The following is a 24223-nucleotide window of genomic DNA, read 5'->3' as shown; positions in this document are numbered from 1 at the left end:
AATTGCTTTTTGCTTCAGAGAACAGCTATCTTTAATGAGAAAACAGAAAATCTGTGTTCTGCAGAACTTCAGACTGCAATGAAATCACTGCTCATTTTTAGGACCTACCTTGTACTCACTTTATAATTTCTGAAGTACTCAACCATCGTGTTAACATACATGAAAGCTCTAAAATCTAATCACTGCAGATCATGTCTTGGCTTATGTACATCTAACAAAATTGACTACACTGCAAATCATACAAAAAGCAAAGGCTATGTAGGATACATTTATATTAGTGATCACTGAAAGTAAATAAGGGTAGATTTGTGAAAACAAAACAACAGGCACCAAGGACCTCAGTACCAAGTCTAGAATGATCCTATGAACTGAGTATTCATTCATTACTAATTGGAGCACACTTGACTGTCTCATGGAATCATCTGAAAGGAATTCATCACATGTTTTCCAAGACAGTTCTGTGATGAGGATTGGGAGTTCAGCTTCAAAAATGCCCTCCTGATCTGAGCTGAAATGCTCAGTGTTTAAAAAATGACAGTCAAGGTGAACTTGCCAATATCTGAACATCAGGTTCAGTACAACTAATTATTTCAGATGATTTTGAGATCTAATGTCACGTTTCTCCTAGGACAAGACAATTATTTCTTGGAGCTTCAATCAATAAAAGTCACTGATAACATCACAAAACTTTACAAAGCTAACCTGTTAAAGATATCTCGTACTGCTTGCTCACTTGCTCCAATGTATTTGCTGAGCAGCTCCGGTCCCTAAAAAAAATTAGAAAAGAATATTCATTATATGTTTCTTAGTTTTAATGTATAATTCAACATCGACATAGAATTTACATACTAGTGTCAATTTTCTTATAACCCAGAGAGTGGCAGCTCTGAACAGAAGAGCCAAGGGGTATAGATAAGCCAAAATTACAACTTAAAGTAGTAATTTCCATTTTTCTACTATAACAGACCTATGTCTTATAGCATCACAAGGCAACAGCTTACATTGTATTTTAAAATGCATTGCTTTACTTCATTGTCCAGTGGAAGCAAAACCCAGGATCTTTTTATAAAAAAGTGGGAAATTAAGAACATATAATTACATTTTATACTTCTGCCTAATTAATAATTATAAAAAAAAAACCCAACCAAACAAAAATCCCTCAGTAATAAAATGGTGACGTTCTAGAAGCCAGATGATGAGATATTCAGAAACATACCAAATTTTAAATGTGAGTTTTTTACTTTGGTATTTTGCCCTGACAAGCATTATATTAAGCTATTTAATTCAGTTAATAAAATAATCAATTAATGTTCAAAATCTTGCTACCTTAATGCTGATGAAATTCATTCCACTCTCTCGAGCAGCTCCTCCTGCTAATAGTGTTTTTCCTGTTCCAGGTGCTCCATACAGCAAGAGTCCTGACCTCTGTTGTATGGGCAGGTTTGCAAATAATTCTGGATACTGGAAAAGAGTTTCAAAAAGATATGTTCTAAAACGTGCAATTATTCTACAGTGTACTGTAACATCACTGACTAGTGTTGATTTTTTTCTAAGCAGAATGTGTCTATTTTCTTTTATCCACATTTTTATCCAAGAGCTCATCTGGACTGTTGTTAGTTTCCTGGGGCTGATGTGGGTTCCTAGGCTTCATAGGTACTTAAAATACAAACAAGTGGCATTTTCTGCCAAGAGGGAAGAGGACAGAATAAGGATGCACTAGAGCTTTATAATGTCCATATTGGTACTGCTAAATTCCTATGTTAATCACTAATGGATATGGTCAAATTATGTAAATACACAGTAAAAGTTTCTGTCTGTTACAGAAAACTGCAAACTTCAGTAGGTAGGAAGGCCAAAGTAAAATAAAAGGGAATTGATGGATTTGCATTCATCCAAAAGAGAGTACTCCTCTAGTAGGAAGCACTGTAGGAAGACAGGTAGAAATGTTATCTTTACAGAACTTAACCACAAGCCCTGCAACAGACAGTGTAGCAAAGACAACGTCAGGAGTATTGCGATATACTAGAGAAACTTTTGATCTGTAGAAAAGTCTTTTGTGTTTGGAAGAGGGAAGGAGAAAGTTTTCCAGTAACTGAAGACAGTTGATGACTGGGAAGCTACAAAAGTACCTTAATAGTATACCTGACATCTCCTGTCAAATACCATGTCATACCTTAAACATCATTCTTCCCCTACAAAATTCAAGTACAAAATTCAAGCAGCTAATTTAAAAGAACTGGGTACCTTGGCAGGTAACATGATGGTATCCATAAGCATTTGCTTCACATCTTTTAAGCCACCAATCATGTCCCAGCCAATGTCTTTAGGTTTATGTAGGTTGAAATTTCTCAGAGCTAATGGAGTAAAGTCTTTTAGAGCCTTCTGAAAGTCCATAGTTGACAGGTTAAATTCTTCTAAAAAAAAAAAAAAAAAAGAAAAAAAATAGATCCTAAGCAAAGAAAATCCAGACAATCTGCCAGTAATATATTCCTCAAAATATATAACAATTAAATACATTTTGAACATAACCCATCAAAACTGGCATTTTATTTCTATATTACTCGACAGGTTCGCGATAACAAAAGTAAGATTATGAAACATGAGATTCCATTGTCAACATACCACCATTTTGCAATGCATTCTGGTTGGAAATACAAGCATGAATGGCACGATCAACCAGTAGCGTGAAGTCTCTAGCAACAAAACCTTCTGTTTCCTTTGCAATACACTGGAGGTCAAGATCACGGAACATCTTTGTATCAGAATTCAGTTTCTGCTTTATTATAGAACACAGCATTTCACACCTTTGCTTCTGAAAAACAGGATTTTATACTGAGTTTGCTATTTACAAGGACTGTAAAAATTCAAAAAGTAAATACGTACTAGAATTTTCTTAAATATTTACATGTCAACAAATCTTCAAACAATGTGAGCACAGATGAAGATAAACAAAAGTTAGTTCTTTAAGTGAATTTCAATAAATTCACAAGTTTTATAACTTTAAATGTTTACCTTGCCACAACTACCTTAAATTCAACAACAACAATGAAACAATTGTCCACCCCCAGACTCTACAGTTTTTCACCCTTTTTTTTCATTTCAAAGGACATGGAACATCTTTCATTTTGCTGTTATGAGTAGAATATATTTGAGATGAAATACATTGCATTAGATAAAAATGCATCAGGTAATTTAGTATCCTTTGAGATCCTGACTTCTCCAGTGATGTCTTATCCTTATTCATGTATTGGTATTGAAAATTATAAAAGCCAATATGTAGGAAATGGGAGAAAGCCACACACTGTGTCTAACGCAGAATTCCCTCCCTGGGGGCTTTTAATTGCAGGAACAACTTGTGTCAAACAAATGACAACAACAAATAATTTGCTGTGTCTGTGTCATGTCATTAAGGCTTTCTCCTTCAATTAAAATACACTGCTTACTCTTCCCTCTACCCCTTTTTACTTTCCAAAATGACATGTATTCAAAGTAGAGGGATATAATTAATACAGTAAACTTTCCATAAAATTAACATTTAGTTTTAAAAATGTTTGAAAAATACATCTACTAGGGACATACTTATTCCTCTGAGCAGTGAAAAAGCACACTGAAGTTTAATCTCATTCCTCTAACTGTAGTGACTTACATGCTTTTTCAAAGCTGCTCCTCTAGAATCTCCTTACAGGTACAAGGAGACATACCTATCTCACCCAAGTGAGACAATCCAACTTGTTTTATGTTGAACTAAAATGTCCTCTGAATACATCCTTCCCACACCACCGAAGAAAAAGAGACTAAGACCAACAGGGAATGTTCACTGAATTTCTTTTAAAACTTTATAAGGACAGTTGTAAGAAATTCTGAGGTATTTAAGTATCATGAAAGAATTTATAAGATTTCCAGATTTTTTTCTCTTCTTTGGGTGTAACCTACTATTTTTGCAGCTGTTCCCAAGTACTGTATTTGAGGCTGCAAGGAAGGCACACAAAAGATTAAACATTTTACCTGAATTTACCTGATCTGGAGATTGAATACATTTGAAGCACTGAAATATGTGAGTTCCTTGAGCTGAAACCAGAGCGGGATGTAGGGAATATTCAGACTCACTTGTGGCAATTAATGCAATCAAACTCCCCATGGAAATAACTTCTTTTATCAGATCTTTCAAAACTAAACACAGAATTTGAAAATAACAAAAGATTATGCATTTCATAAAAGACATTTCTACTGTATTGGAGAGCAGCATTAGGGCACACAAAAAATAATGTCTTATTATATATGTTTTATGACTGTGTTTACAGGCTCTCTAAAAACTGAAAGATGCATAGTTATTTTTTTTCTAGGACAGTACATTTCACCAAAAAAATACCATCAGAAGTGCTCTTTAGAAGCTAAATTTGTAACATCACTGATGTTGTCTGCCACAGGATATTAAACCCGATTTTTTTGTGCATGCTGTGATCACTGTTATAGAAATATTATTCCATTCATGCAAACAAAACCATGAAAGTTGTGAGAGAACAGATGCTAAGCCAATAAGCAATCTAGCAAAAAAGTAATATATGAAAGCCAAAGAAATTAAGGATTCAATGTAGATCTTCAAAGAATAACATTTACAAACTCTAAATCTCTGTTGCATGCATTACACCAGTAAATAAGTAGTGAGAAGCACAAACAACTGTGCAAGTAACTTAGGTGCACGTTTTAAAAAGAAATGACAGTAAGATTTTATGAATTTAAAAAATAATTTAATAAAAAATGATGCTAGCTCCTTCAAACTGAGCTAAGAAAGGGAAGTTATGAATTTTACATGAAGAGAGTTGAATACATCTAAAAAAATAAAGATATTAATATTGATAATCAAAATTTAATTTCATTTTGCAACTTATCGCTGAGTAAGTATTAGGGAATAAAAAGGAACCGTATACAGGATGTCAAACTGCAATTGATAATCTTATTTTAAACATCTGTGGATTGTTACATTGTAAAATAAAGATTCTACAAAGTATACCAAGTAGGATGATAAGGAAGTAGTCAGCTAAGAGAAGTTGGTTCTAAACATCAGTAAGTATCAAGTATATACACCTCTGTAATTACAAATAAGAATTATGGAAATTATCATCATTATGGAAAAAAGGACCAATTTGAATTATATGTCAATTATAGTATTGATCTTATCAATAACCATCTGAATATTCTCAGTTGCATTGTATTTTTACCCAGACACATTTCACACAGTATTACCATAAGCCAGTCTATTGCTCTGAATGATTTCAGGGCTGCTCTCATGCTCTGGTGTAGAAGGTGCACCAACAATGTGATCAAGATCATCCATAAAAAGAATGGATGGTTGTCTCCATGCTGCCTCTAAAATCGCTTCTTCCACAGTTTTCCTTATGTTTACTAATCTTTTTCCTAAAACAGAGATTTAATTTTAATGATAAAACATACCAGGAAAAAAAAATCATACTGACTTCATCTTGCTCATGTGATACAAAGGTTTTGATTTGTGTAGCTTAAGTTTACTCCTATAAATCCAGGTATCAAGATTAAGCTAGAGTCAACACTCAGAAAAGAGTCCACATCTTCTACCAAAAAAGTACTAGAAGCATCCTCTTGTCCTAAAATTAAACGAATAATCTTTCACTAACCGCTACTGAAGCCTGCAGATCTAGTTTCTTAACAGTTCTAAACAGAGCAGTATCAGCAGCACTCTAAATTAGCTACTAAAGAGACCACAATTGCAAGAATTTTTCAGAAGGAGGGACCTAGATAAAGAACTAGTTCTTTATCAGATAAAGAACTAGTTCTTTATCAGTCTTTTTCTCTGGAGCAAGAAGCTTAGTAGGGACTCTAGCAAAAAGAGTATAGCTATGCAATATAAAGGCTCTGTAACAGTATTCTCCGTCTCTGTAACACCAAGACTATTTAAGAAAAACAGTAGGTGAAAGATTTTAAAAAGACTTTTTTGGCCCACTTCAATCTTTCGCACAAAATACTTAGTTTGAACTCACAAAACCTAAGGATTCATCTCTTCCTCATCTATAATCAGTAGAGTTAGATGACTACTGCCAACATACACTGGGTTAGTAAACATGCCATCATAAATCAGGTTTCAGTTGGTTGTTTGTTCCTTCTTCTGTGCTTGTGTCATCCTTTCACTGAGTAATACAAGTATTCTTTAACACTTTGCTGTTGTAACACTTACTCCAGCTAACACAGCTGAAAAACACACAGTTCAACTTGCAACTTGTTCCTGTTTTGTAGCAATTAAAAATAAGCATGGCAAGCTTGGTTTGAATTTGGTGGCAGTACGTGGGAAAGAAACCAGTAAAGATGTGAAATAAGCTTATGGCTGCTGTATCGTCATGAGACTGTTAAAAATGCTCATTGTGGGGCATCAGTATCCTTACATAAGCAGAGTAACACCAGAAAAATTATTCAGACTGAATATTAACAATCATGCTGAATGTCATTACTAAACATACTGTTCTGGTTTAGCAAGGAGCAGCTTTTGCTTGGTAACAGGGGGAGCGGGTTGCAGTGAAGACCTGGTAAGGAGTTTGTGGACTCTCCCCTGGCTCCTGGGTTCACACCCACCTCCAGCCCAGCTGGGCCAATCTGGCGCCTCTGCCATCACTATTTAGGGGACGAGAATTTAAAGTGCTGGCAGGAGGTCTATCTATGAGTGATACAAGGTAGAGGCGACCACGTGGACCCTTCAGCCAGAGAAGAAGGAAGGAGAAGCAATAGACCAGAGACTCCTCTGCAAGCCGTAGCGAGAATGCAGCTGTGCCCCTGCAACCCTATGGAGACCCACAGCAGGACCGAGAGTTACCAGCAGCTCCGTGTGAGTGAGCCCGGACGGGCGAGGGACTGTGTGGGGAGACGGCCATGGCCCAGGCCGTGCTGGAGAGCCTGCACGCCGCAGAGCAGCCCCACACGAGAGGCAGAGAGGAGCTGCAGCCTTTGGAATAAATGTTCATTGGAGCAGCCTGTGCAGGGCTGCTGTGTGTGTGAGTTATCCCATGGACTTGCAGGGAGGATGGGTGCGGAGTCCACCTGTCCTGAGGAGGAACAAACGGCAGAAGCTATCGGGAACAGACTAACTGAAACCCCCACTGCCTGCCCTCTCGAATCGTTCACGGGGGCAGGAGGTAAAAACACCGGGATCAGGGCTCTGAGCCCGGGGGAAGGGGAGGTGTGGCAAGAAGGTGTTCTTAAAAAACGCTAGTCAGACTCTTCATTGTTGTATTACTCTGTGTTGTTTTATTTTGGTTATGTTTTGGGGTGTTATGGTTATGTTTTAGTTGATGCTGCATTAAATTATTTTCTGTTTTCTTCCCCAAGCCGAGTAGCCTGGTTTGTTTTGTCCTGAACCTTAAGCGGCAATTAAGCTCTCCCTGCCCTTTGGCAATTCTCAGCCTCTTTGGTACTTGAGGCTAATCGTGGTCTTTTGTTCCCTGATAGGCCTAAACGAGGACACATATGAAGGAAAAGATGGTTATCAGGGGGAGTCAACATGGCTTCACCAAGGGGAAATCCTGTTTGACCAACCTGATAGCCTTCTATGAGTGCATAACCAGCTGGCTAGATGAGGGGAGAGCAGTGGATGTCATCAACCTTGACTTCAGCAAGGCTTTTGACACTGTCTCACATAACATCCTCACCAGAAAGCTCAAGCAGTGTGGCTTGGATGAGTGCGCAGTGAGGTGGATCAAGAGCTGGCTGAATGACAGAGCCCAGAGGGTGGTGATCAATGGCACAGAATTGAGTTGGAGGCCTGTGGTCAGTGGAGTTCCACAGGGGTCGGTTCTGGGGCCAGTCTTGTTCAATATCTTCGTCAGCAACCTGGATGAGGGGACAGAGTGTACCCTCAGCAAGTTCACTGATGACACCAAACTGGGAGAACTGGCTGATTCCCCAGAAGGCTGTGCTGCCATTCACCAGGATGTCAACTGGCTTGAGAGGAGGGCAGAGAGGAATCTCATGAGGTTCAACAAAGACAAGTGCAGAGTCCGGCATCTGGGAAAGAAAAATCCCATGCACCAGTACAGGCTGGGGATCGAACTACTGAAGAGCAGCTCTGCAGAGAGAGACCTGGGAGTCCTGATTGATAATAAACTAAACATGAGCCAGCAATGTGCCCTCGTGGCCAAGAAGGCCAACAGCATCCTGGGATGCATCAAGAAGAGTGTGGCCAGCAGGTCAAAGGAGGTTCTAGTCTGCCCTGGTGAGGCCTCATCTGAAGTACTGTGTCCAGTTCTGGGCTCCTCAGCTCAAGTGGGACAGGGAACTTCTGGAGATAGTCCAGCACAGGGCCACCAAGATGATCAGGGGAATGGAACATCTTTCATATGAGGAAAAGGTGCGGGAATTGGGGCTGTTTAGTCTAGAAAAGAGGAGACTGAGGGGTGATCTTATTAACATTTACAAATATCTAAATGGTGGATGTCAGGAGGCTGGGACATCCCTTTTTTACATAGTAGCTAGTAACAGGACAAGGGGTAATGGGATGAAGTTGGAACACAAAAAGTTCCATTTAAATATAAGAAAAAGCTATTTCACTGTGAGGGTGACAGAGCAGTGGAACAGGCTGCCCAGAGGGGTTGTGGAGTCTCCTTCCTTGGAGGTCTTCAAGATCCGCCTGGACATGTTCCTATGCGACCTGATCTAGGTGGACCTGCTTCTGCAGGGGGGTTGGACTGGATGATCTCTAAAGGTCCCTTCTAATCCCTACCATTCTACGATTCTATGAATATAATAACTACATAGTTGTGACATAATATGGCAAATGTTTGAGATTAAACAAAATTATCATACCTCTTAAAGCTTTACAATCAATTACTTCTACATGAGCATCCAGTCTATTAAATGCTTCTTTGCAGATGGCCTTTGCTAATGTTGACTTTCCACTTCCCTACAAAAATAAATGTGTGATAATGTAAATTGATAGAACTGGCTGCTTCTGTTGCTGTGGAGTTTTTGGCACAGTATACACCAGTTAGCAAGCTGGGAAAGCTATACACAGAATGGTTTTATCCCTCATCAAAATTATATATGTATTCTGACTTTGTATCACTTGGTAAGGTTCAAAGCCCTAGACTGAAAGAAGTATAAACAAATTCCGAAGAGGTAGATCCACTACAGGTAGTGTTCTGATTCCACTGACTTCAGTGTTGAGACATCTGTTAGTCTCAGTGGAATACGGTGTTGAATGGATTACCACAAGAGGCCACAAGAAAATAACTGTCATTTTCTGTTAGAACACACAGGAAAATAATATTTTCTTATTTTCATTAAACTATTTCAGAGACAAGAAGTGTTTGTTATACTATAAACACAAAGTAAATTAATCCACTAAGGGAAAAAACTGAAATTGCATGGTAGCAATCTTTAAATCTTACATTATAGACAGTAGACATATACAAGAAATATGATGAAGTATGCATATAATATGTATACATATATCTGATGTTTTACTGAATTAACTCTGTTCAGTTAACTGGTCTTTTTTCAGCTTGTTCTTTAATTCTTTGGAATCCACATGGTATCAAAGAAAACTAACAAAACAGCTTTGCAACTACCTTTCCTCCTGTGAGAAGCACCCCTCCACTTTGCAGTCCCACAGCAATAGCAGCCAGCTTTTGAGATAAAGGACGTCCCAGAAGACTGTGGCTTATGTGTTCAAAGGAAGATGTTCCCAATTTGTCCACTCCTCTGTGAAGCAAAGAAGACATGAAATGGGCTTCGATAGCATCAGTACAAGCAATGTAAACAGTAACAGCTTGCAGTGCAGCCAAGTTTTGACGCTGATGCACTGTGACATAGTTCACCTTTTCAAGAAAAAGCTAAAAACAATTCAATCTGAAGGGACAGCATTGTAATTTCATAGTGAGGACACAGGGGATACAGAAAAACACTGCAGAACATCCCCACAATGGACAGGTTATCTACTCATTGTACACCATCCTGGCATGAATGTCAGGTTAACTCTATCCTAGCCCAAACTGTTCTGCCAGGAGGGAGAGGAGTTGTGGGGTTTTTTTTTATCTTTTCCCATCTGGGTAAAACCACAACACATGAGGTAGCCCTTGGAAGACAAGAGCTAACCATCTTTTGGAGCTTTATCTATTTGAGCATCTATTTGCATCTTCATCTATTTGAATCTACTAAGGAATGTGATTAATTGGTATGGCCTGGACTATGCCTGGGTCACAAAATGTCTCAGCCTTCTTAGAAATAAAGCATAGTTCATTTGAAGTCACCCTTAGCCTTCACTGGTTGTAAATCTTTATGACTTTCAACAAAATAGTGCTCCTTTCATGTCCAGAAACAGCAAGGCTACGAGTTTTGTATTTCAACTTTAAACAAAACTGATGTTTCATGAGAACTGGAATGAACAAATGACTCCTGTTTTCTAACATCCCTACCCTTCCACAATGCATCCCTCTCACACTATTCTCATATCAGTTCCCATTCTCTTTTCAATAAGATGCTATAGCTGCTTTTCACACTGCCTCAGTAATACTCTCAGTTGCCCTTCACTACACTGATAGCACACTACTACAATACTCAAGTCTCTCATGTCCCTTCTGCCCATCCCTACTTCAAGTTTACTACACAGCACCCTTGTTTTTTGCTTCAGTAACACTATTCAGAGGACAAAATTAACCATCTGCACATACTAGGATAAGGTCTGAATCTGATACCAACCAAAAGATGCAGAGGGTTTTTTAATTCCTATTCCTATTCCCTACCATGTTTTCTACTATGAAAATGTCTCACCCTAAATCGTTTAGTTTGTGGTAAGGAAGACTCCTGTCTGAATCACACCCAGGCGGCTGGTTGTCAATGTCAGCTGGTCTAGTTAGAGGATGTAAAAGAACCTACAACAAAAGAAAAAGTTACATGAACTACAACTGCAGAAGAAGGGTTTAGCAGTCACTAGCCATTTTTGGAATTGTGTAAAGAAAATGTCACATGAACGCTTTGCTAAAGCTTATTGTGCCTGAAAGAAAGATGCACTGGTAAAATGGCAAAGGCACAACTATTTCCAAAACACAATCCAGTATTTACAGTGTTAGTCCAAGCACTGTTTATACCGTACTATGCAGCCCATCACTTCTTTCCCTACTTGTAACTACTTGTTCGTTCTCCCATGCCCTCCCTTGCTGTGCTGGCATGAGCACTCGTGAGGCAAGATAGTGAATTAGATCAGGAGTCTGAGCTGAGTGTCCAGTAACAACACAAAACATGTGGCTTTTGTCACCTCCATGAATTTTTCAGTCTAGTTCACCAGAGAGCTAGTATGAAAAGCTGGCCAGGCAAACAGGGTTGTCAGAGAGACTCGCAGAGAAGAACAGGCTGGTAAGGAGATGCTGCCACTGCTAGAAAAAAATGCACTTTGCCCTTTCATCTTAGTATGAGTCACTAGCACAATTTGTAGAAGCCTTCTTCTACTTCTCTACTACCAGTAGAAGTAAAGCCATTGTTTTACTATTTTTTTTTTAACAGGAATTCTTAAACTTTGCAGAAAAAAAATCTGTTCTAAACAGACAAAAGACAGTAGTCTAATTTTCTGCTAAAATTTAACTGTATCAGTTTAGAAATGAAAAAAATGTTATCCCACTCCTATAACCATAACCCTGGAGTAAGAGGCACTGGTCCAACCAGAATTATTAATGGAAATGGTAATCCTAATATTCAATAGAAATATTTGCTCTCCTGAGAAAACAGACTGAAGAAACAGAAAGCACAGAGACTATATAAAAGAGAAGTCTACGTGTGCTTGGTGGATATGAGTGAGGAGTATGACTCATCTTTGTTAGAACAAGTTAACTGTTCTTGCCAGATACACTGTGAAGTGATTCTGCAGTGGTTTAGATATTAAGGGAGAGAAAAACTAAGTGTAAGGACAGTATGTCCAAACTTGGACAGTATTGGCTTTCCTCTGCTCTAATGGATTTTTTCTGAAAGTTTGGCTATGAAATTCAGTGACAAGGGTGCCATGCCTGAAATCTCAACAATGTTTCAGACTATAAAATAACATGAATATAGATATTATTTAATGACTAGACTGATAGAATTTATTTTAAAAGGGAAAACAAAATATGTTATATCTAAAATGTAATATATTTTAACAAAATATAACAATTTAAATTACTTGATACCTGATACTATGTGATATTTACTTGTATATTAGTCTTTTGCAGCAAACTGGGACTCAGTATAAAAATATTCTCAGACTTATTTTCTTCAATGTGTGTAGGATGTACTACATTAAGGAGAAACTCTTCCATTCCTGTAAAAACCCAAGGAATAACTATTAAAATTGCAAATAAATTCAACTTTTATTCCTCACAAGATGAAACAGACTAATGTATTTTGAATTACTATCATATAATCCAAACTGAAAGAATAAAAAAGGTTAATCATTATTAAAGCATAATTCATGCTTACAGTTTCAGTGTAAAGAGGTATGTGTTATGTTAAACGATGTATACAGAAATTAAATTTCTTAAGTAAATTCCATAATGTATAGTTAAGACAGCTACAGCACAGGACAATATTATCCTTACCACCTTCTTTAACAGATAGATGTATACAGTCTGTGCTTGTCATTATCCATGGGTGATCATCAGTAGTGGAATCCTGCAGCCAAGAACTGAAAGCAGATTTAACATCATCCTCATGTATATCTTTATGCTAAATAGGAAAAAGAAAGAGGGAAATACAGCAAACCGATGTGTTAATAAGTAAAATTGGTTTCTTTGTATTCATGACGCATTTGTTTCTCTTATGGTAGCAGAGAGGTGGAAGAAGACATGAGTGTTATTTCTTTAGAAAATAGTATTTTGCCAACAAACAACATTTCTATCAGCTGCTCCATGGAAAGTACCTCTCTAGCCCTTGCTACAGCAACAGCTGAATCTTCTACCACCTCTAAAATATTTTATCTTTGGAACACTGATGTTAGGGCAAGGAAAAGCTTTTATTCTTGTTTTACTCATTTGTATTGCCAGATCCAACAACACTACTCAGTTCCTGGGTTTGAAAACGGAGAGCCAAGGTATCACTCATACTGACCTGTACACTATACTATACTCTACCTGTTCACTATACCCCTCTATTGCCTGTATACTGTTTCCCATTAAAGAAATGCTGGGCTCATCCAAGTCAGAGGCATCAACAACAAACTTCCAACAGGTAGGCAAAGAGATCAAAAGATTTATCCCAGACCACCTAGATAAATGGAACAGGAAAATAAATAGAGTCTAGGTCATCTATCTCTTGGCAGAGTTCCTAATCAGAGAAGTATAACTCCTGTCTAGAAAATGGGGAATCAACCAAGATCATGGAAGCAGTGTTCAGAAAGGAAAATGCAAGTTATTGTTGTATTTCTTTCTGCTTTCTGCATTTTCCCCAAGAATTAAAGAAATCTTCAATTGAATTGGAAAAGAAAAACAGGCAAAATCTGTATTTAAAACATGGAAAAGCACACATAGCTACTTGTTATGAATTGAGCAGATTACTATCAGAATATTTCCTTTAACTCCAATACAAAAAAATAATGCAGTTCAACCATTCCTCTGCAAGTAAAAAGAAGGTTAGAGCATTGAGGATAAAGAACAAACCTCCACAAGCCCTGCTATGACAGGAAGTGCTGTGCTGGAGAGGTAGCTAGGAAACAATCAGCCCAGTGTCACACCGAAACAGCATACAGTATATTATGAAGAGATACATCCCAGAGCTACATTTGACAGACTGTGAGGACTGTTACTAAGCATGTTCTCATGTCACAGATGCTCACTCAGAAGACAGAGTATGTCTCATGTACAAGAATATTTTCTTGTACATGACTCAATGATATAACTCTAGAAAATTAAATCTTTAGAGGAGAAGAAAAATGAAAAGAAAGTAAAAAAATTAAATAGCACATTAAAAATTCTAATAATTTTACTGCAATTGTTCTAGGAAATCCACTGGGAACTGCAATGATTGAGGAGTATAAGCATGTCTTCTCCCAGAAGACTTAAAATAAATATTTCCTCTTTAGTTCTGATTCTTTTTTTTTGGGGGGGGGGGGGGGGGGGGGGGCGTGGGTGGTTTTTTTTCATAGGCTGAAATTCAGACACCCAAAATTTGTTAGGTTCAAACACATATTAATGTACTGCAGATGAGGCTCTGATGCAAAATTGTCATTGATTACTGTCAGTATTTTGACAGCAATGGTTTACGTTTGTATCTTTTCCCTATCAATGCCATTTCTCCTTTACATCAACATCCCTTGCAATATGAAGAACATAAAAAATGTTCACAAGTTGAGAATATCAGAAGACCTGATGATTTAAAAGATGCTTCCTGAAACGTGGAGTCAAAATTCTAAGTTCTATTTCATCCACCCTCTGTGACCCCTACCAGTTCCTTTAAATGAAAAATTGTTACACATAGCATGCCAAACCATTTGAAATATTTACCAAGTGCAAACCAAAATTTAATGGCTTGATGTTTACAGTATCATTGATCAAAATATAAAATAGTATTACTAGACAATCATTGTCCAAGTGGGTCATGGCATCTTCTTAATTTAAACTTTAGAGTAAAAAGAAAAAAACAAGGAATTACATATTAAAAAAAAATCCTTTGAAATTAGGTCATATATAGCAGAGAACTTCCAAACTATCACCTAACAAATCAAAACAAAGAAATGTACCACCCACACACACTCCACTAGCAACATAACAAGTTTTCCAACATACAAACAAATAGGTGACCAAGAATATCAACTCACTAAGTTCTGTTTGGGTTGCAGTATAAGAGATACAGGAATTTTAGGAATAGATTCAACTGACTTAATTCGGACTGTTGAATGTATTTCTATATGCAGTTTTTTTCTCAGACCATCTGGAATCTGAAACATTTAAAATAAAAGCAAAGAAAAACAAAGTATCAGAAAACAAAACAGTTTTAACATTGCATAAATAATACATCATCATGTTTTTCATCACTAATAGAATAATTGATCATTGATCTGTTTATTTGTTGTAATCACCAAGAGAATTAAGAAAGAAACCATAAAGCTGATGGTGGTACCTGAATGTTGTTCTCTCTACACTCTTAATTGCTTTTTATCCTGTTTGTGAAAGAGTTCACTGCAGCTGACCACCTAATAACTTCTTTATATAAAACTCAAAGAAAGAGAAGTAAATGATGAAACTTGTATTATGTTAAATTAGCCCAATGGTGATTTGGAGTGTATTTTATTTATTTTTATTGATTCTATATGTGCTTCCAGGAAAGAAAGAATACAAGCAGGCTGTAGTTCTATCACAAGCTGAAATGTCAGTGTTTGCACACTAAGACTTGTTCCACTGACAGATAGCTATGCAATAGATACTACTGCAAAATAGTATCTAAAAAAAAAATAGTTTAAAAGATAAAAAAGCTAGTTATTTATTTTTTTTTCTTTTAAGATGTGTTTTAAACAGCATAGAGAAGGACTCACAAACACCGTGTATCACTAGAATACATGATCCCATTATTTTACAGTTTGATGACAACTAGAGTCCAAAGCACACCTCAAAGTGCTAACTGATTAAAGAATCTCATTAGGCAGTACTGAATGTATGTAAGTGGATACTTTCATGTTCTCATGAATACAATGGCTACCAAACAGATTTTGAAGAAAGCATGCATTCCCTTCAGAAACACTGCAGAATCTTCCCCATTTGGTGAAAAAAAATGCTAAGGGTGCAGAAACCCAGGGTGCACTGTACATCTTATCTTGGAGGATGATGGTAAGTAATGTAGTCCAGAATGAGACTGCTTAGCAAAGCCAAGCGCTAATAAATATTATTTCATTCTAGTATACTCTACTAGAGAGCTTAACACAAACTCTGTATCCTCAAACTGCATGTGTATTAGCCAATTCCACAATTATCCAAGAGAAAAAATATCATCCAATAAAAAGCCCAAAAGATAGTGTGCTCAAACTGACCCAAACTCTTCCAATATGTAGGGCTTCCCCACTGTGGCCACACTCGATGACACTCTTCAGGTCTTCAAATCCATTCCAAACCATCTGAACAACAGATCCCTCACTGGATGTTAAACTGCTATGAGAATTTGAATGATTCTTGTCTTGCAGGCCAGTCAAATGCTTTTGCTTTTCAAATGGCAGGTTTTGCTTTGCTTCTTGGTGATGCTGTCTTGGGGAAAGCAGTTCATTAATTCGTCCATAAGATACTACAGGAATTGGATCCAAATCAATAAATTCTAAATTCCACGGGAAAATATGAATAGCATTGCATTTCAGAAATGCATGAGTGGCAGATGCATTCTGTACGCTAGGAGGCTGGGCCTGACATACTCTAAAAACGGAATCCATGCAAATGAAATTCATCAGCTTGTCTTTCAAAGTGCTCATTTCATCTTTACCACACAAAGTCTTCTCTTTTTGCTCAGATGTATGAGAGAAAATGCTCCCTATGAAATTCCACACATTTGGGACAATGCTTGAGCCAAATGTCACATTTGCATCAGTCTTACTCTGTTCAAGGACTCCTGGCTTTAAGTAAGGTTGTTTGGCAAAAGGATCCTTTACTGTTTCTTCTTGCTCCATGTTATTTTTCACAAAATTTTTGAGCAAGGTGTCACTTTCTGTGGAAGGCATGCTGGTGATATTTTCCTCAGGCTCACGTGTTTTGGGACATATCAGAAGCTCTGTGCATGGTTCTAATCTCCCATAGGAGGTTGCTGGTGTAAGTGCACCTGAGTATGAACAAAGCAGATCAATGAATGCATCCACTCTTGCAAAACAGCTTACTGAGGTGCCACAAGAGTGCTCACCCTTACTTACCAACTTTGATGTAAATGTGAGTGTGCTGCTCAATCCACACAGGAAAGATAGCTTTTGGAAATACTATTCGAATCTGGTCCAGAAGGTGTTTTTCAAGAGAGAAAGCGTGCAGCTCCTGGGGAAACAAATATCTCTTTCTAATACACCATTTCAAAGAGAAAATACAATTCAACTCCACATTAATTATATCCTCAGGGATAAAAAGAATGGAGTACCATGGAAAAAATGCTTCTGTCAGAACCTCTGTCATTGGTAAGAAAAGGACATGAACCACAGAAAGGGTTTTCTTACCAGAATTTCCCAGTCATCTGCTGAGAGTGGTTCCACTTCTACTTGCTGACAGGAGGAGACATGGGAACAGGGTTCAAGAAATACCTGGTAAAAGTAAAACCATTTCAAAATATTTAACTGATTTCTAAATACAAAAGCTCCATCTCTAGTTCAACTAAAAGACTGACATCTCCTTCATTATATCTTTTCACCACTTGATCATACATCTTTTTAATGATACCAGGTAAGTCATAAGCAGAAGATGGATCTTCAACATTTTTGCATTTTTTAATTTTTATTTCTAAATATTCTGGAACTTAGAATGATGAAAAATTCATTGAGTTGTGCACAAATTTGGATAAGGCAAAAAAAAACTGAAAAAAATGAGGAAAAAGTACACTACAAAGCAAAACCAGCTCCTTTATGAATGTTTCACACTGCTTTTCAGAAAGCATAAAACATATTAAAAAAAAAAAAAGTAACAAAGGTTGCATTTGAGAGAAAGTAAAAACTTTCAAACAATATCATGTCATATATTTTTAAATAAATGTCATCTAATATTTCTTGAGATAAATCTTCTCTGACAGATTTATTTCAGGTCAGCTTTTTAAAAAGTAATAGATTTTAAATTCCTCTACATTCTCAGTTTGAAACAAAAGTTGAGAAGAATGTCTTTTCCCCAAGATGGTAAATAGAAGAGCATGTTATTATGAAGCACAGTAAAACTGCAATTCCTGAATCCAATGGTAAATCCAATGGTAAAACAATGAACATTTAATACTATGGTAAAACCACTTAATTACTCATGTATCCATTCAATTGTACATATGATTATTTCCAGGCAACAGCTGAGTGAGGTTTTCTTAGGTTTCCTTGTTAAATGTTTTTCTCCTGAAGGCTATTGATTTCTAGAACTACAAAATGTAGTTGCCTTGCCAATGAATTAGTAAATCATGAAGTTCTGCAAACAGATAAATCATTTCTAGAGAGAATATACTAAAACAGTGAACAAGGTGAGATAATACACTGCTTTGAGCCACATTCTTTGAAGTCTTCTATTACTCTGAATAAAATTTTCCATATGAGAGAACAGGTGTATATAAATAGACTACACAATAACACTGAGTGGAGAAATCCTTTTCTATTTCTGTTCATTTCAATCTCTACCTATTAATATAACAAAAAAAACCTCCTTGCATGATGAGATTTTAATAGTCCCATGTCAGAAAGCTCTACCTGTCTCTAGGGCAAGTCTTCAACTTCTGTTGAATGAAAGAATCATTTTCAAGAAGTTTAACACACTGTCCAAAGGTAAGAGGCTAATATAAATACATGTTCAAAGACAGAGAACACATGAGACATACAGTGAAGGGGGGGAAAAAGGGCTGAAAATTTAAACTCTAGGTAAGACAAGCAAGAAGAAATATGCAGTAAGTCAGTAATTGCTTCAAAATTGCAGGACCTCCAAGCAAAATATTCTCATAATTCCCAAATTGTTCAACTGCTTAAAAGTATATTTTCTTAAAATTAGTGGCACTGCAGATAGTGTCACCAGTCCTGTAAAGAATTACTCACAAGGCTATCAACACTTACACAATTGTTAATGATTTTATAAGCAAGGCTTTTCATATTTGAGACATTTCACAATGGTTAACTTATAAGCAGATGTAAATGAAACAACTGTCTAAATACATGAAACAAGGTGGTCACAGCTAACTTGTAAATTATTACCTTTTTGAGTATCTTGCAATATACTCTTTATTTAAATAAGAAAAAGAAAATAATTTCAAACCTGTTCTCCAGCTGCAATGCCAAGTTTCTCTGCTAACTGTCTGTTAATCTCTGCAATATTTTCACTCTGGTGACCTCGATGCCTGATTTCTATCCAGCTCAAAAACACAGGCTGACGACCATAGGATATTTTCACAGCTTGGCCCTATGAGTTTAAAAGAAATAAATTAACATCAAACAAGCTTAATAATAAGATGACTACTAGTCAATCTAAACTGTATTTGATTAGAAGGATCAAAGGAATGAAATATATTATCTGTATTTTATAAGCTCTAATTTAATTAATATTAAATTAATTAATTAAATTTAATTTAATTAGTATCTGCATGTTAGTGAAGGGTGTCTCTATTAGCAACAATAGAAGGTTTTTTTAATTGTCAGACTGGCCAACTTCTGAACAAAGACTTTCTTTAGAATTCTTCTCCACATTACCTATTTGCACAACTCTCAACATAGAAGTATCTGTTTGTTTTAATTGTTAAAGAGCTTTTAACTTTATTACAGACTATTTTCAAGCAAGGAAAATAATTCCTCTTCCCTTTATCTTTATTATAGCCTATCAAATAAATATTGACAGAAACGTATAACTACACATTTCTATCTTCCAGATGAGGAAAAAACCAAAGACTTTTTGGTAAACTCTGAAAACACTTTCTGATAATCTCCATAATGGTTCCAAGAGCCTTTTACCAAATGTAATATTTACAGCTCTTCCCTATATTCACATAAGGGTTCTCCCTGAGTGTCTTAATCTTCACATAACATTGAATTCTGTACGTAATATCTTCTGCAATTAGATTTCATTTTTTTATTCCATTTGAGGTTATGGTTTATTCATTGTAATGTTTTAACACAATAATTTATCCCCTTTTTAACATTTTTATTTGAGAGATTGCATTTTATGTGATATTTCTATCAAGAGTGTATTTTCATTTTGTGGATCTTGCTAAGTAGAAGCAGGAGCCCACCATAACCAACTATGTACAGATTGATGCTATAAGACTTCTAAGCAGTTGCACTCCTTTTTCCTCTCTCTAGCCAGCAAATTTCTAAAACATCCAGAAACTATAGCTGAAATGAAGGTAATGTTTATACTAGATTTCTTGCAACATCAATTATTTTCTACTACGTTAAAGAAAAACAAACAGGCTTTTACAAGTTTCTTGTGAAATGATCTGCCTGCGGAAACGAGCAGGTTGCACACGCTGGGTGAGGCCGGCCTGGCTGAGCGGGCTTTGCCAGGCCTGTGGCTGCCATTTCCCCACACCTGCTCTGGTCTCCTCCCCTTTGCCTCCTCATTCCTGCCATTTTTCAGTGTCTGTTCTACTGGTAGATCCTCACCTGCCAGCTGAAGATCTTACGCAGGCTTTGCTCATGTTTTCATGTGTGAAATGTTACTTAAAATCTAAGACATGCTTCAAGCAACTGATCCAATTACTTAATGGGACTCTGCACAGCAGGAGTCCCATTCTATACAGGAATATATAGTGAAACGTTTATGTACACCAGGAACGATGGTTCTGCTTGGATTTACTACCTTTCTTCCCACTTGAATGATTATTTTCCACTAATTATTCGGTTAATAGCGGTTACTGTGAAAACTGATAAGAATGCTGGATGCAAGACGCGGCAGTTCGGTGGGGGCTGGGAGCTCGGCCCCGCCAGGGGCCGCTCAAGTCCCGCTTTGAGGCGCCGGGGACGCGGGGCCGCCACGGCCCTGCCACAGGGTCAAGGAGCGGGGCTCCCCGTTGCTATGGCCACGAATCAGCTGCGCCTCCGGTGCGGCGGGGGGTGTCTCCTAACTGCAGCGGGAGGCTCGAGCGCTCTGTCACCATAGTGATACCGTGGCTGCGGGCGGCGGGGGAGGCGCAAAGCGTGAAAGAAGGGGGGAGGGCTCTTCGTATCACCATAGCAACGGGATGCTGGGGAGAGGAAGACGGCGCTTTCTCATAACTCTCTCCGACTGAGGCGTTCCTCCGCCTAGGCCCCGAGTAGAGCTGACCCGGTACCTGCTGCAGGCGTAGGTTAGAGGCCAGCACGGGAGGCAAGTGCAGGAAGCAGTCCCGCGTTCCGCTCAGGACGACCGTCACAGCAGCGGCTCCAACACCCCCTCCACCGGGATTGCCGCTGCCCCACATGCCGGCGAGATCGGCGGCGCTGCGCGCCCGCTCCGTCCCACCAGGCTGCTGCCTCCTCGGAGACGGGCGGACTAGGCCTTTCCGCAATTCCCCCTACCTCCCCTGAGACAATAGTACGACCCACTGCCGGCCAATGCGGGCGCGGCATATACCCTATTCCCTATCTCTGATTGGCTTCTCTATCAGGAGCTTCGGCGCTTTCCGTCTGTGTTACCGACACTGTCGATTTCCGCCTCAAGTGGCACCCAATGAAAGTTCCGCCTGTTTTCTGATTGGCTGTTCTCTCGGTGAGCAGCTAGCGCTGCCTAGGCGGGGCGCGGTGGATGACGGCAAGATGGCGTCTGCCAGCAGTAGCGGAGGGCTGGGCGATGCCTGCAAGCACCACGCGCAGCTGGGTGTCTGCGAGTCGCGCGCCAAGTACCGTGAGGGGCGGCGGCCCCGCGCCGTGAAGGTGGGGCCGGGGGGCGCCGCTGGGGGCGACTGCAGCTGGCTGCGCACGCGGCGCTCGGGGCTCGCCTCAGAGCGGACGCGGGCCCCGAGGCAGCTGCGGCGGTGTCGCCGCCAAGTCTCTGTTAACAGCGCTTGTCCCGTGTTTTTCGGTTTGTCTTCACTCTGAGGCGCATCGGATATGCGCCTGTGGGTGGTGGTTGTTTATTAGGAACGGCTATAGTGGAAGCAGTTGAGCTCTGTGTGGTAAAGCCCGACCCGCGGAGCTGAGCGCTGCCGTTAGCGGGCGGGCACATGGTGCTGCCGAGCGCAGCGGGGTCGCGTGCAGGAGGCTGCTTTTGTACCTCTGCTCTGGTGCCAGACAGCTCCTGGGGAGATGAATGGAAGACTGTGCAGTGTGTGCCCCGCCTGCTTTGTAGCTCCAGCTTCTCATTGGAGCAGCAAAAACCTACGTGCGCGCTAAGTGTGCGGGGTGTTCTAACGGCACCTTCTAGGGCTGGTTTGGACTGGGACTGACAACAGTGCGCTCAGGTTGCCAAGAAGTCTAATGGCATCCTGGCTGTATCAGATACAGTGTGGCCAGCAGTTCCAGGGTAGGGATTATGCCCCTGTACTCAGTGCTGGTGAGGCCACTACACCTCAAATACCGTGTTCAGTTTGGGGCCTATCACAAAAAAAAAAAAGATATTGAGGTGCTGGAGCATGTCCAGAGATGGGCAATGAAGCTGGTGAAAGGTCTGGAGAACAGGTCTTAGGAAGAGCGGCTGAGGGAGCTGTGGATGTTTAGCCTAGAGAAGAGGAGGCTGATAGGAGATATGACCCCTCTCTACAATGACCTGAAAGAGAATTGAAGTAAGGTGGGGTTTGGTCTCTTCTGTCCAGTAATGAATAACAGGACAAGAGGAAATGGCCTCAGGTTGTGCCAGGGTGTAGTGGGTCTGGGATGGTAGTGATTTTCCACAGCAGCTCCTGCAGTGCTGTGCTTACTGTTGATATCAATATTATGACTACCGCTTGCACAGCATCAGGGCTGTCCCTCCAGCATTCCTTCCCCCACCTTCACCAATAGCTGTGGGTGGGCATGATCTTGGGAGGGACTATGGCCAGGACAGCTGACCCAGGCTGACCGAGGAGATATTCCATACCATATGACGTCAGCTCAGTAATATAAACTGGGGGAGAGGAGCAGGAAGGGGAGGCGAGATTCATTTCTGGCCTTCCCAAAGCAGCCGCTACGCGTACTGCAGCCCTGCTTCTCAGGAGGTGGCCGGACATCGCTGCTGATGGGAAGTAGAGAGTAACAGCTTTATCTGCTTTTGCTTCGCTTCCCGTGCGCGCAGCTTTGCTGCTTATTTATTAAACTGCTTTTATCTCAACCCACGAGACTCCCATCTTATTTTCTCCCCTTCCCTGGCTTGCTGAGGAGGTGGGGGATAAAGCGGTGTGGTGGGCACCTGGCATCCAGCCAGGCTCAAACTACCACACAGGGGAGGTTTAGATTGGGCATTAGGAGGAATTTTTTCACCAAGAGGGTTATTAAGCATTGGAATGGGCTGCCCATGGAGGTGGTGGAGTCACCATCCCTAGAGATATTCAAAAGATTCATAGATGAGGTGCTGAGGGATATGGTTTAGTTTAGGGATGGGCTGGGTAGTGTTAGGTTAGTGGTTGGATTTGATCTTAAATGTCTTTTGCAGCCAAAATTACTCTATGATTCTGTGACTTGAGAAAGAGGGTAGGTAGGAGTAAGCTGCTGTCACAGAACACTTTGTGACTTATTTGCAGAGACTTTTTGACGATGGCAGTTTGAAAGCAAGTTTCATGAGTGGTTCCCTCTTTGTCTTGCATTTGCTATTTTTTAAGAAATATATGTAGTTTGGGCAGGCTAAATCTGTTGTTTTCTTTTAACAAAGTTCAGTTGAATTTCTTTCGATCTTATAGTTTAACTGCCTGTTGTATATACTGAGCTGTCGCAAAACCTTCCTTAGAGTCCATGTTATATGATAGGTGTTACACAAAGCAGAAAAGAGTGGTTGGTTTTGTTTTAACCTGATGGGGGAACCTTGTTTCTCTCGGCATCTTATTTGTATCTATTTGCTTAAAAACACATGCTGTTTAATCAGTGAGGAGATTGCTTCGCCACAGATGCCAACTGCCCCAAGTGTTGTAGGCATCTGGAAGATATCGGGTTGTAACGCGAGAGGTGGAGCGTACAGAAGAGGCGGGCACAGGGTGGAGAGAAAGGAGGTGCTTGTGTTCGCAGATAAAAGCGCACGGTGTTAACAATTAGTTGGAATAAAGCATCATCCATACTGAGTAAGCAGTGACCTTGTCCCCTCAGCGGGGGTGGGCTGAGTGATCCGTGCGGGCGGCCTGGTGATGTTGTTGGTAGTGGCAACACCCAAGGAATTGTGGTACTTTCTTTTTCTCCTCCCTTTTACCTGCACAGTCTCTCTGCCTATGAACAAGACAGGCTTTTCAGTGTTTTTTTTTTTTCTTTATTTTGACAGTGGCTCATTAACTAGTTAATAGTCAGTCTTGCAAGGAAATTGGCCAGGGACTTAACCACTTTACTCAGCAAAGGGTGGTACTCTGATCTGGTGGAAAAGAGTCAACTCTAATTTGTGTTCTGCTTTGAGTAAGAAGCTTGAGTTTGGCTCCTGCTTGGGGATGAAGAGGCCTCAGATAACTGTACACTTACTGCTCCTGCAGGAGA

At 39.5% G+C, this 24223-nt stretch overlaps 3 protein-coding genes across 7 annotated transcripts in view; 1 reads left to right on the top strand and 2 right to left on the bottom strand.

Annotated features, from left to right (window-relative positions):
* The window catches only part of PEX1 (peroxisomal biogenesis factor 1), a 28104-nt gene extending 6956 nt beyond the window's left edge, over positions 1 to 21148 (bottom strand). Inside the window, exons 1-17 of one of the 3 annotated variants that reach the window (XM_061997238.1) lie at positions 20932 to 21148; positions 18924 to 19067; positions 17153 to 17236; positions 16862 to 16976; positions 16001 to 16773; positions 14795 to 14914; positions 12582 to 12708; positions 12195 to 12304; positions 10789 to 10889; positions 9588 to 9720; positions 8824 to 8920; positions 5245 to 5415; positions 4016 to 4170; positions 2623 to 2812; positions 2245 to 2414; positions 1327 to 1461; positions 703 to 767 (exon numbers count right to left, since the gene is read on the bottom strand). In XM_061997238.1, the coding sequence (XP_061853222.1) occupies positions 703 to 767; positions 1327 to 1461; positions 2245 to 2414; positions 2623 to 2812; positions 4016 to 4170; positions 5245 to 5415; positions 8824 to 8920; positions 9588 to 9720; positions 10789 to 10889; positions 12195 to 12304; positions 12582 to 12708; positions 14795 to 14914; positions 16001 to 16773; positions 16862 to 16976; positions 17153 to 17236; positions 18924 to 19067; positions 20932 to 21060 (2819 nt within the window). In that variant the 5' untranslated portion in view covers positions 21061 to 21148. The remainder of the gene's footprint in view (positions 1 to 702; positions 768 to 1326; positions 1462 to 2244; positions 2415 to 2622; positions 2813 to 4015; positions 4171 to 5244; positions 5416 to 8823; positions 8921 to 9587; positions 9721 to 10788; positions 10890 to 12194; positions 12305 to 12581; positions 12709 to 14794; positions 14915 to 16000; positions 16774 to 16861; positions 16977 to 17152; positions 17237 to 18923; positions 19068 to 20931) is intronic. The other 2 variants (XM_061997240.1, XM_061997239.1) reach the window with 2 other exon arrangements.
* Positions 1 to 24223, top strand: part of ANKIB1 (ankyrin repeat and IBR domain containing 1) — a 410605-nt gene that overhangs the window by 122491 nt on the left and 263891 nt on the right. The gene's annotated exons all lie outside the window — the stretch shown is intronic.
* Positions 18991 to 24223, bottom strand: part of CLXN (calaxin) — a 19037-nt gene continuing 13804 nt past the window's right edge. Inside the window, exon 10 of one of the 3 annotated variants that reach the window (XM_061997248.1) lies at positions 18991 to 19067. Coding sequence is in view for 1 of the 3 variants with exons in the window: in XM_061997250.1 (XP_061853234.1) it covers positions 24125 to 24213 (89 nt within the window). In the remaining 2 variants the exon portion in view is untranslated. Of the gene's footprint in view, positions 19068 to 24018; positions 24214 to 24223 lie in introns of those variants that run through there. The other 2 variants (XM_061997250.1, XM_061997249.1) reach the window with 2 other exon arrangements.

This window comes from Colius striatus, chromosome 5, assembly GCF_028858725.1.
Source record: "Colius striatus isolate bColStr4 chromosome 5, bColStr4.1.hap1, whole genome shotgun sequence".
NCBI classification, from domain to species: domain Eukaryota; kingdom Metazoa; phylum Chordata; class Aves; order Coliiformes; family Coliidae; genus Colius; species Colius striatus.
This window is presented reverse-complemented; position numbering and strand designations above follow the sequence as displayed.